Here is a 13228-nt window from a genome sequence, read left to right on the forward strand (position 1 = left end):
CACAGCGTCATGACAACGGAAGAGCCCCTGATGGCGTGCTGAACACCCTGACTTCCTGTCGGCTTCCTACTCTGACTCTCTCTATCTCCATGGATACAAAACCATCCCCTCTCCTCTCTATTTTTCAGGGCAGGATCACGCCCCCAATTCTTCTCCTGTTTAGCAGAAAGCACTCACACACAAACACACATAGGCTGGAATAGCAACACAAAAACACATTGATACACTTACAGACTTCAAAAACAATCCCTACACATATACACTTGTATTTATGCACGTATACAAAGGTATTCAAGGGCTGTTGAAAAAGTGTTCAAGCACACAAATATAGGGGAGACTGCTCCAAGAGCTCACCCAAATCTTTCAATTCAAGAATCTCTATGTGCACGCAAGCATGTGTGACTAATGGGGTGGCTGGCTGGTGGGGGTTAATCAACTTTCAAAAAACTCATTGGTCACAGCAGCAGCAACTTAATGAACGTTCCCACTGGAGAAAAAAAAAAACTTAATGCTCTGCTCAAATTCACTCAACCTCTACTCTTCCCCTCTCTGAATTTTGTGCTTGAAAAAGTAAAAGCTAAATCTCCTTTAACTTTGAACACAACCACTTTTTTGCTCAGTGGCAGGGCCCCTGGGGTGCTCCGACTTCCTTAAGGCTCTGGATGTTGTAGGTCTGTCCTGGTTGTCACCTTTCTGCATTATTCAATTAAATTCAATTTTATTTTTACGGCGCCAAATCAAATTAACAGTCGGCTCAAATTGGATTTGGATGTTGCATAGAGGTCTGGGGCAGTGCCTCTGGACTGGCTGACTGGCAGTGGCTCCCCTATTTAAGAAGGGGGAACAGAGGGTGTGCTCCAGCTATAGGTGGAACTGGAGGTGTCTATCGGGAGAGTGGTTGTCTGGCCCCCATTACTGGTCATTCTGTCCTGTACAATCATAGTCAGAGCTTGGTCTATATTGCCATAAACTGTCGATTTCCTTTCCCAGGGCAGTCCCAGGACTCGCTGGAGAGATTATATCTCTTGGTATGTTTGGGAAAGACTGTTTACCCCCAGGTGAACTGGAAAAGGTGGCTGGGGTAAGGGAAGTCTGGGCTTCTGCAAATCTGGATAAGTAGTAGAAAATCAATGAATGGATGGACACTAAGATAAGATGGGGCCTGATTATTTAAGACCTTGTATGTTCCAAATCATATAGCTCAAATTAAAGCAACTGAGGAATAAAGGGGTGCAACAAACAATTAATATACTGATTAATTTCAGTGTCACATATTATTTTATCCATTATTCCATTTTATTTACGTCGGAAATTTTTGTTGTCAATAAAAAAATAACAATACTGTGCTGTCATGATCAGTCTAACCTCTGATATAGGTCTAAGATGCCAAACAAAAGTATTTGCAGTTATAGGTCTATCAGCAGCATACATAACTAAAGATATAAATTGGTATTTAAATAAAAGTCAAGTCTGAATTACACTTTAGCATAAAGCTTAACTTTATTCAATTATCTAACTAAGAACTGTCCTAAAAGTGTGATTGTGTGAGTTCAGAAGTACAGAAACATACTAGAAAGGTACTCCCTCTCCAGAAGCCTTGGTCCTTGTGCCAGCCTCTTAAAAAAAACAAAAAAAAACAACAACAGTAGCTTTTGTATGTGGGCAGAGACAGAGACAGACGGCCATTGTCAGCTGCTGTAACTTCAGACAGACTTTCTCAACTGGAGAGACCACAGAGAGAGCATTGGCATTGGCATTGTATATCTGAGCACTGGTTTCACTGGCTTAGTTACTCTCTTCCTCTCCTTTTCACCTTTTGTCCCCTCTTATCCAGACATTGGCCTTTTTAGATGCAAACTCCTCTGATCCTTATCTTCATCCTCTTATCAGCTCCTGGACATTTTCAGACTTAAAGCACTAAATGGTGAAGACAAATTTACCACCACTTCAACTCTGTGACGGCCAGTTGCTGTGAAGTGACAAAGTAACATGGGTTTGAACTTCTCTTACTCTCCAAGTCACCTAGCATCTAAATACCACACAAGAAAGCCGGGCATCTTATTTCTCAGAGAAACATTTAACCACACATTGCTGGGCCAGTGCAAGGCAGCTGGATGGTTGTATTTCAGGCATGATGAATCCAATCCCAGGTTCTAAAGAGGTAGTGCTGATGTTGCCAGTATCAGTTATAGCAAAAGAGGAGATCATTGAAAAACTGAAGAGCACTGAAGGCTTTTCTAGTTGGTAACCAGAACTCGTCTTATGTTATCAGCATTGTGTTGCATGGTTTTCAGAGAATTCATAGAAACATTAATGAAATGTTGATCCTCCACCACGTTACAAACACTGCCAAAGCCACAGAGAAATGTAGCATTACTAGCTGAGGTCAGAGTTGCTATAACACCAGACAACTGAAGATATCTGGTGAAAGAAGACTTTCACCTCTGCATAGAGTCACTTCCCCAGCAAACTAAGTTTCACTAAGGTCGCTACAGGTCATACTTCTTGGAAGGGGCTGGAGTTTATTAGTGAACCCGGTCAGCTACAAATCAGAAGGTTGGTGACTTCCCGGCTATATGTTTGCCGCCACAGATGCATTTAAGCCTAAACCATGACCTTATTAGGAACATAACCAACTGAAACAGTGAATCAGAATGAGACAACTGAAAATTAAACACTGATTAAAAACTAAACTAAACTGCGAGAGAAAACTGACTAAAGTTTATTTTTAAAATATAGAAACTAAGTTGTTTCTTTGTTTGTTTTTTAAATCCTCAATCATTCCCACTACCTCTTTGTGCAGGTTTTGATGCTCTTTCATCTTTGACACTTTGTGCATTTTTAAATCACAACTGACAACAACAACCAAAGTAATTTGTGAAAAAAAAGAAAGCTCTGACTGACATAAGCAATTCATTGAGCTGAGTTTCCTGTTCAGGCCGCTCAGTATCAAAGAGATCCGTCAGTCCTCGTGGCACAGACCAGCTCTAAAATAGCCATGACCAAACGCTGTCACAGTCGCAGCAGAATGCGTCTGAGTGGATTAAAGAATAAGAGCACTTACGAGTATAATGCTTTAGATGGAGGGGCCAGACAGAAAAGTAGCTGCGTGAGTGGGGAAAAACAGAGGGCAGGAAGAAAAATTATCAAAGTAGAAAGCAGCCAATCAATTATTCAGTGCAACAGCTGTGGTTTTTAGCAACACCAACCCAGCAGTGGCTACGGACAGTTCTTCCTACCTCTGCATGTATACTCAACATTCAAGTTTGGCTTTCAATACGATTTGCTGTACAAAGTCTGCAGAACACAGAAATGTTAATAGATTCCTCAACTTTCAGAATGAATCTTTTTTTTAATGCAATATCATCCTCTCCCCAGTGTGTTGTCAAGAAAAAAAGAAATCAGATTTTATATATATATATATATATACTTTTTTTTAAATCCCAAATGCCAGACAGTTAAGAAGGCTTTGGAAAATCTTTCTAACAAGATTTATTTCCCTCAGTGAAGATTTTTATTTCGTTGGTTGACCAAGCTTGACTCCATCAGCCTGCACACGTGTGTATGAATGTGTGCGTGCATGTGTGTAAATTAGTGCGCACATAATCTCATTTTAAGTATGCAGTTAAAGGTAGATGGAGACTGACAAACAGAATTTATCTTAAATGCAATCCTATGTACAAAACAGCAGGGCTCCGAAATAGAAATATGTAGTACTTCTATGTTATGTTGATGCTGACACCAACTAAAATGCTCAGAGGGTTCTGGATTTTTAAATTAGGCAGTGACCTGATTTTTCTATGAGGTATCCTTTAACATTGCCTCAAATAGATACATTGAATATCCAAGTTCATTTTTAATTTTCAGTTTAATTCAATTTCATTTATGTAGCACCACATTATATTAACCTTATTTGGTCAGGTGAAGACCCTACAATGGCTCTGTAATCAGTGACAACAGAGCAATCTAAGAGGTCGATCTGCTCAATTCAGTTCAGTTTTGCCCACTATTGACATCACTGCACAAGCAGTGAACCTGAAAGTAAAATCAGGCAGAGCTTATAGTATAGTATGTGCAAATAAATGAAATTATCAACATAAATACATTTATTAGTTTACATTTTTATTCATTTAGGTCTGTAAGTTGTTGGACAGTGAAATTTCTTTTTTTTTTTTTGAATGTGTGTAATTATTTCTTTGTTCATCACCACAGTGAATTTTAAATCAAACATTCAAGATTTGATTTGGGTGCAGCTTTAATTCAAGGGTTTTACAAAAGCACTGTAGTAGTTGTATTAGTTGACTCGAAGTGCTGAACCTTCATTCAGTAACTGTTTGTTGGAACAATGAAGTTCAAAGACATGTCCATGTGAGTGAGGGAGGCCATCATTAGGCTGAAAAAAACAAAATAAACCTACCAAAACGAGAGCAGAAAATAAAAATATAGAAGTTGGCTAATGTATTCTATATTCTTAAAAAGAAGGCATGTACAGGCAACACCAAAAGGCCTAATGCCACAGAGGACAAAGTGGATGATCACAGAGTTATTTCCAATGTCACATTGTCAAGAACAGAAAGGAAGTATCTCATTGTAATTGGTTCGTTGGAGAGATAAAATTAAGACTTGTAACTTAAACCAGTATGTTTGGAAGAGAAAGGTATGAAGGAAGGAAAGGAACAGCTCATGATCCAAAGCAGTATTATGGCACGTGCAGGAATGGCTCGTCACATCGCTAATGTGTATATGATATGACTACTGATAGGAGCAGAAGGATGGCCTGTGAAGTGTACAGGGTGTACTTTCTGTTCAGATTTAGTCAAAACTGATCTCCAAAACTAATCAGACAATGCTTCACAGTGAAAATGGATACTGACCCAAAACATAATGCAAAAGCAACCCAGAAACTTTTCATGCCAAAGAAATGGGATATTCTTGAATGACCACAGCAGTCACCTGATCTTGACCCAAGGGAGCATGCTTCAGTTACTGAAGACAAAACTAAAGGCAGAGAGACCCACAAAAAACACAGCAACTGAAGGCAGCTGCAGTAAAGACACAGCAGAGCATCTCAAGGGAAGCATGTTATGTGTATGTGACTTCAGGCAGTCACTCACTGCATAGAATTTAGGCCCAGGTATTAAAAATAATCTTTATATTTAAAATTATGTTTGCTTGTCCAATTACTGTTGAGCCTCTGCAAATGGCTCTCTGTGTACAAGAATGGCTGCAATCCTTAACAATGAATCCATTACTTTTGTAAAACCCTTCAAATTAAAGCTGAAAACGTGCACTGTCTGTCATGATTTAATTTAAGGCTGGGCCATATCATACCGTTCACTGTATAATGTTGGGCAACGATAAGAAAATGAAATATCGTGATATGGGTAAATGCGCAGTGCCTTTGTTTTCATACGCACATGGTGGAAAAAGCATGGCGGCGACGGAGAATGAGAAGGGCGAAAGCGGATCGTTGAATGAAACGGATGAACCAGAATTGGTTTGTAAAAATGCTGCAACTTCAGTGGTGTGGAACTGGTTTGGCTTTCGTCCGTCAGATACACAACAAAGCACTATTTTTGGTAGAGCATGCTAGCGGGCCGTCGTTATTACCGTGTTTTTTGGAAAATACGGCACACTTAAAATCAATCCTTTGATTTTTCTGAAAATCGACAGTGCAGCTTATAATCCCGTGTGCCTTATGTATGAATTCTGGTTGTGTTTACTGACCTCGAAACGATTTATGTGCTACACGGCGCTCGAAAATCTGTCAAATGTTTTAGTACGACTTTGCTAAGCTACGAACCTGCACAGCTTATCGTGGTGTTCAATTTGCCTACGAAGATTGATAAAGTAACAGATTTAATGTCAATATGGTTGATTTTAAAGTTCGCTTATATTACTAATTTTCATTCATTCTTAATTCTTAGACTTGTCACAGAGCCCAAGAGAATGATCACAACCCCTTGGCAAACTCCGGTCACCAGCGAAAAATGGGCATTGTCCTGCTGGTTAGCAATTGGTTGTTGCACCTTCTGAAACGTGTTGGTTGCACTGATAAGGCACAGCTTTTACATTGAAGGAAAACATTCTCCGTTTCTGGTTTGGATCTCACTTTTTCAAGTTTCCTTATGGCTCAGTGAGCAGTTGGCAACAGTTTGGAGACAAGGTGGTGTCTTCATTCAAACTGAGGGGACACAGGGACAGTATGCACTGTATGTATCAGTTTATGTATTATATTCTCTATAAACCTCTTATTAGAGTCTTCGACCATATCTAATATGAGCATCAACCACCATAGCAATAAATATTCTATAATGTATATTTAAAAAAAAGGAAAAAAGGCAACAGATCTCATTTAAAAGTAAAAATTTAAAATCTAACTGTTACAGAAGAGACATGTCTATTGTGCATTACCATCTATTTGACTGATTTGACTGCTTCTTTTATATAATTGATGTGTTTACACATGGAGCATGCTCAGTTCACTAGGGGTGCCAGGATGTACGTGCCAATATTTTGTAGCCAATTACTATTACACCATCAGGCATCCTATCCTTATGTCACCGGATGCAACCCCTTTGGTTCAAATTCCCAGAATGCACTGGCCAGCCAGATGGTATCTCACAAGCAGACCGTACAATTCGCTGAACACTTCAGAGATGACAGTGCATGGTGCTGTAATGCTCAGATTTTCTGCACAGGGGGCTTCGTGAAATTCATCTGATGATCAGAGGAATTTTGATGAGATTAGTACACACTACACTCACAGATCAAACACACACACACTGATCAATAGCATGCAGCCTGTTGCTGTCTCACTCCATCTAACTATCTGTCATGCACTGCCAAATCTATTACAGCCACAGTGCCTTTGCTACTATTTCCAAGCTCAACACTAGAGCTAAACTCAATACAAAATGATTGGTGGTACCGCGCAACCAACTGCAGAACCAAGCTGGGGGAAAAAGCATCAGCTACAAGGTGTTGTGTTTGGAAAGCTGAGTTTAACGTGTGAGCTGAGCGAAGCCCAGAGTCTGCTGTGAAGTGGTAAGAGCACCAGAGGAGACAACCACCATGCTGAGCTGAATCAGATTAGGTTTAAATCTCTAACCAGCAGGATCACAGGATACTAAAACTCCATGTTATGGGGGTTTCCAAACACTTGGTTCTTCATATGTACAAAGCCAAAATGTTGTATCCAAAAGGGAACACAAGCTCACATCCTCTCCTTCCTGCTAAACTGCAGATAGAGCATGAAAGGCAGCAGGTGTGATACACACTGAGAAGTCAGATGTACGCTGTATGGAGACTGTGTTGTTAAAAAGCACAAGGCGCAGCAAAAAGGACTGTGTTCACTGCTATTTGTATGTGTGTGTGTTTGCACGCAGGAGTGTGACAGCAAGGCTGAGCAAGAAAATGTGTGTGATGTTGTGTGGTGTCCGGGCATATTGGGAGACAGATGGTGGGGGGAGACGCTGTGCTTCCTCGAGAGAGGGGAGACAATATTTCTCTCACTATGTATCTGAAAACATAAGCTTTCACATAAACATTCAAAAAGCAATGGACCAAACTGCATCAGATAATTGCAAAGAGAATCAACAACAAGTGGACGCCAACAACTTCATCTCAAACTTTGACCGTGCAAAGGCTTTTCTTAGAAAGGAACTCCTCTAAAGTTCAGTAGAAAATGATCTCAGCCGATCGCACCAAATCTCAGATGCACAGATCTCTTTATTCCGAGCATCTCCATTTAATTAAGATATGGCCTTTACCCTGTGGTGACAGCAGGTGGTGGAAGGAGTTAAAGGCCGGTGGAATTTATGCAGATTCTGATCCTCTTCTTCTTTTTTTTTCTTGACATGAGAGCAATAGCAATTGCACTGCTATTATTGAATTCAACCATCCAACCAATCAACCATGTAGTAGAGGAAGATTTCAGGTATCTTCCCTCCCTCGTACCATCTATCATGATGCATCTATTTCTGTACAAATTTAGAGTTTATCAAATTAAAAGAAGGGAAAAAAAGAAAGGATGTCATCAGAGAAAATCTCATCAAATGGGAGCAGACAGGTTTGTGTTTCGGGACGTGAAAACGTTTGAAACCGTCTGATCTCGGCTTAATAACTGGACCGTCATGGGATTCTGCCTTTTGAACAGCCGATTGAATAAAAATCAGTTGGATAACCTCATTAAGACTCAACCTTGAACAATTGACTGTTTGTTATGAGGTCAAAATCTACGTTTTTCAACCAGCTTCAGACAGAAGCTGGTTGAGATTGGCAGGCATCCCTCTAAGTAGTTCAAAGAGCACCTCAGCAAATTTAGAAACGTCTTCATTTCATTCTTCACTTTTGAACTCTTGTTGAAAAATTCCTGACTCTGTGCCAGGAAAATCCCTCCTGGGGCCACTTCAATTTTACTGTTTGCCTCAGGTTTTATGATAACACTTAGATATGCCATATTGGTTATATTTCAGCATCAATTTACTACTATAATATATTTCACAGTGAACGAAAGTTACCATCTAAAGCTACACTATTCGTTTTAATTCATGTAACTTGGCTTTGCTCCATGAGGGGGCTAGATCTTGGAACTGCCACTAATCTGGTTTTGATGAAATCTAAACAGATCGGATGCTTATGTATTCCAGTTATTAGTCGTTGGTAATGTGTTTGCAGTCAGGATACACAGAATTCACAGTTTCTTCCCCACCTGTTACGCAAATCTGTACCAATTTCAATACACGAATGAGTATCTGTGATTTGGCATCAACAAGCTATTAAGGTGAGGTTAAAATGAGCCAACAAGGTCAAAAAATAATAACTGAGGTGAGTAAATGTTAAAGGCGTGAATTCAGCAGTACTTTCAAACATTGTATAGAACCGTACTTAAACCACAATGAGCTAAACATTAAGCTTTCATATGGATTCCCGCGTCTTCCAATTTAAATGAAAATGTAGATTGTATCTACATGTTTGTGACTCAGAGAAAGCCCAGCGGAATCCCGTCATGTCACTGAAAATGTTGATTAATATTTATCTTCTCAGATGCGTTTAGAAGACCGCGAGCGTTCACCAAATAAAACATCAAACACCGAGCGCGCTCACAGCGAGCATCACATTTCATTCACTCTTCAACTTGTCTTTGAAAACGCTTCAACACGTCTAAAGCATGATCAGGGAAACCGCTGCATGCACTGCGCACGCTTCCTCTGAAACTACAATCCTGAAACCCCGAGAAGCCAGCGGCAACATGTGTAATCCTTCTGTCTTTTCCACCGATTGCACATTTGGAAACACGGGCTGAAAGTGTGCCGAATATTCCGGGGGAATAACACGGACCCACCGCTCGGTCTTTAAACGGCGTTCAGAAACATTCACGGCATCACTTGTCAGCCACCACAATCACTTAAATTGGGATTCTTATCATTTTCCTCCTCAGTTTCTTACCTATTTGGATGAAAAGGAGAAGCAGAGAGAAGATAATATGGGTCCTTAGAAGTGCTGTGTCCATGATCTCAGCACGCGAATCAAGCGCAAACAGGCGGAATGTGAGCTTTTAAGGGACGGACAGCGGGTCGAGTGCGTAAAAGATGCGTTAAGAGGTCATCATTCCGTCTCTCCAGCCTTGGACTGCGCTGGCGGGGATGTCGATTCGGATCGTTGTAGTTCGGCTCGGGTTGGTTCGGCTGGGTCTGATTTGAGGAGTGCGGGCTCGCTGGCTGGTTGGACGATTACGGACGCGCATGTACATCGCAGTAAGAGACGAGCTGTGCGCGCGCGCCGCCCACTGCCATTAATGGAAATCACTGTTTCGCTCCTGCGAAATTCCTTATGGTAGTAGGGACATTATGTGTGTGTGTGTGTGTGTGTGTGTGTGTGTGGGGGGGCATGTGGGGGGGGGGCATGCGACTGTGATCAGGCTCTTATATCCCAGGGCGGCAGTACAACACATAATACAGTATTCCTCCTATCTACCCAATGAGATCTTGGTAATATGTGGCACTGTGGGAATGACAAGGATATGCAGTAACTGTACCTGTGCTCTCTAACGTTACAGTGCTGTATAGTGACACACTCATTTCTCACTGCATAGCTCACTTTATTGATTTTTTTCATCCCTTACACAATATTGTGCAAAATTCTTGAGCCTCATTTCTTCATATTTGGCTAAAAATGGAAATAGCTGCAGTGATTTACTGAAATATTCAGTCAAATACTGCATATATAACAAAAACCGAGTTTGTACAATCCTCACAAGCTCAAAAGTCAATATTTGGTGACACAGCCTCGACTCTCTTATGCGAACTTTCTTATAATTTTCAGGTACGGTTCATGTCCTCCACATGTCAAGAAATTTTGTAATGACACACTGCACACCATGCCATGTTAAACCATGTTTTTGGCTAATATCTCTTTAGGAATCACTTTGTTCATGCAAAAATAATACTTTATCCCTGTCAAACTCTGTCATCTTTGTTATTTTTCATAGATTTGGTGAAAGAAACGGAAAATTGGTTCTTTACTAAGTGTCTAATTTGTGCAGACACAAAAGTTGTTCATCCCTTCAGTTACGACCCTTTCAATGCATTACTGATTCATAGGTAAGTGTTAAGTAGTTTAACAAACAAGAAAGAAATTATACTAAAAATGGTCAGATACAAGACTGCAGTGAATGAAAAAACAGACAATGTCCAAAGAAAATCTTTGAAAGTTCTTTAGAAATCTGAAAAACTGCCACTCAAGGCTGCTTTAAAAAATTCCAAGACAGTCTGGATCCTTGGAAGCAAAATATAAAGAAATTAGGGATGGCGGCTTTTGCACAGTTTTTGTGACCCAATGAAACCCGGAGATGTGGGCTACATCTGGGCTTTAGCCACTGGTACACAGTATGGGTATTTGGGCTGCATCCAGCCTTCTTTTCTCCAGGATCAAGCCTATATGATTTACACAACATACCACGAGTGCCAAAAGTTTTCCTGGCCCACAGATTTTGTGGTGTTTTGGAACTGTATTTATTATTAAGTCTAGATTTCTGTTTGGGTTCACTGTTGTGGTGATTGAATGTTGTGAGGTTTCCTGTCTCGGTTTGGTTTATCTGTGCATGCTCCCTTGTGTGCTGAACATCATTCCTTTAGGATTCATCCCTTTGCTCCATTCTGTTTACTTTTTGGATTTATGGTTTCTTCAGTTATTAGACTTTGTTGCTCCTGGATGTTTCTCACAGCCATAAAAGGCTCATTTTTATTTCAATCCTTTTTGTTCTCGTGTCTGCTTGTGGGACTTCCCTCCAGCCTTCATTATTACAAAAATAGTCGAAAGGTGGTGGTGTGTGTTTATGATAGGAAACCCATTGATAGGAAATGAGCATGGCTTTTCATAGGCTAAGTGTCCCCACAGGCAATTTAGACAGCTGTGATGTCACAGAAATATCAACCAAAAACAAAAGCATGGTGAGGTTACTTCAAATGGCTCTAATGTCACAGACAGACATCAGGTGGTGACCTTTAAAAAAAAACAACAACAACAAAAAACCAACTTGAATTTGAGCAGCTAAGCAGAGAAATGACGACAGTCTGCTGAGCTGAAGCAGAAACAAATAACAAAAACAAGAATGTGGAAGCAGCCGAGCCAGCGCAGTCCCACAGAGGAAACAGGGTGATGGTAGAGAGTTTTGGCTGTGGTTGGTTGTGGACTGATGGATTCAGGAGTTTTTGTGTGTCTGTGAGACAGGCATCAGTCACACAATAACACACAGCTCTTGTTGCTCTGTGTGCATTCATTAGCATAAATTAAGAGAGCTAATCCCCCCCTTAACTCAGGCCGGAGCCTCATCTCACTTGTTGGACCAACATTTTTTCGGATGCTTGTTACAATATCCCCTCTTGCGTCCGTGCTGCCGGCACATAAGAGTAAATGTGCATGCATGTTTGTGAAAGAACGGGAGTGTTGTCTGTGGAAAACATGCTGATTGGACCCTCAGTTTGTGTAATTACTCACACGAATAGAAAAGTTAAGCTACGGAGGGAATCTTCTCTCACCGAGCCTCATTCAAACCGCACAAACATTACTTTTTATAGTCAAAGCCTGTAACATGAGTGTAAGAAAAGAGGGGTAAATGAATCAAATCATCTGATAACAAACATGTCAGACCCACACACGGTCTCCTCTGACAGTTGCAGCCTGATGAAGGCCTCCTGCAAAAGCATCCAGAGCTTTCTCACATCCTGTTACTGAGTAAAGCTGATTCTGTTTCCAGTGCACACAGGCAGCTATGGATTATGGATTACGTGTTTGCTCTCTTTCCTCACTCTCACTGTGCATTCACATCACGACTGGAACAAGGTCAATAACCTGACAGGAGCTCATTTAGGTTACCCACAGAGAAGATTTGCGCCACGTTATCAGCGGCGCCTCTAATCACTGATTTAATGACACTTTAAGAAAAGGTTCACGCCGCAGCTGCCCTCCATTCATCTTTGCCTCATATACTTCTAACTGTGGATGACTACTCAAGTAGTTTTTAACATAAATAAACCAGTTTGACAAACACCAATTGTACCCTGTTCTGAATTTTCATGCACTGATACACCAAACACGAGCAGAGTCAGTACTCTTCTTGCCAGCTGCTGTCCAGGACAGTGGACTGCATGGAGAGGCAGCTGACTGAGTGTTTTAAAACACATAGAAATAAAAAAATCTTTGCAGTGTTCATGTGGCTTCTTTCACATTTACACATGTGCATATAGTGTCAACAAATGTTATTTAAATGGAAATGCTAAAACTTCTGTTACCATGACAGTGGATGTCATTTCCAGACTGACAATGATATTGACTTGGAGGTGGCAACGGGAGGTCAGCATCCTGGACACCACTGGTTTGGCAAATACTGCTCGATGTGTTCGTTTGTGTTTGTGGGTGAAAGAAAGAGATGCCTCCGCCGTGGAGTGAGTGATGTAATGCTTACTGTAAGTGCTGAAAACATTGGGCTGCACATTATACAGTAGGTGGTTGCTCAAACACTGTACAGTACATTGTGTTGAGAATTTGTGACCCAAGCTTCCGTGTTCTCTGCGATTAAAAGGCAAGCTGACCTATCAGTCAGTGTCAGGAGAGAAAGGGGTTTCTTTTTCTTTTCTTTCCACGGTCATCGATTTATATTAGCAGCACCTGAGTGTAAGTGTTTTCATCTGAGAGTGAAACTGAATGCAAGCAAGTGTGTGACTGT

At 40.8% G+C, this 13228-nt stretch overlaps 1 protein-coding gene across 2 annotated transcripts in view; it reads right to left on the bottom strand.

The window, feature by feature from the left end:
• The window catches only part of ptprz1b (protein tyrosine phosphatase receptor type Z1b), a 60315-nt gene extending 50530 nt beyond the window's left edge, over positions 1-9785 (bottom strand). The window contains exon 1 of one of the 2 annotated variants that reach the window (XM_040036511.1): positions 9451-9785. In XM_040036511.1, the coding sequence (XP_039892445.1) occupies positions 9451-9514 (64 nt within the window). In that variant the 5' untranslated portion in view covers positions 9515-9785. The remainder of the gene's footprint in view (positions 1-9450) is intronic. The other variant, XM_040036512.1, reaches the window with a different exon arrangement.
• Between the last annotated feature and the right edge of the window lie 3443 nt (positions 9786-13228).

The sequence above is a fragment of the Simochromis diagramma genome, unplaced genomic scaffold (assembly GCF_900408965.1).
Source record: "Simochromis diagramma unplaced genomic scaffold, fSimDia1.1 OVJJ01000371.1, whole genome shotgun sequence".
NCBI classification, from domain to species: domain Eukaryota; kingdom Metazoa; phylum Chordata; class Actinopteri; order Cichliformes; family Cichlidae; genus Simochromis; species Simochromis diagramma.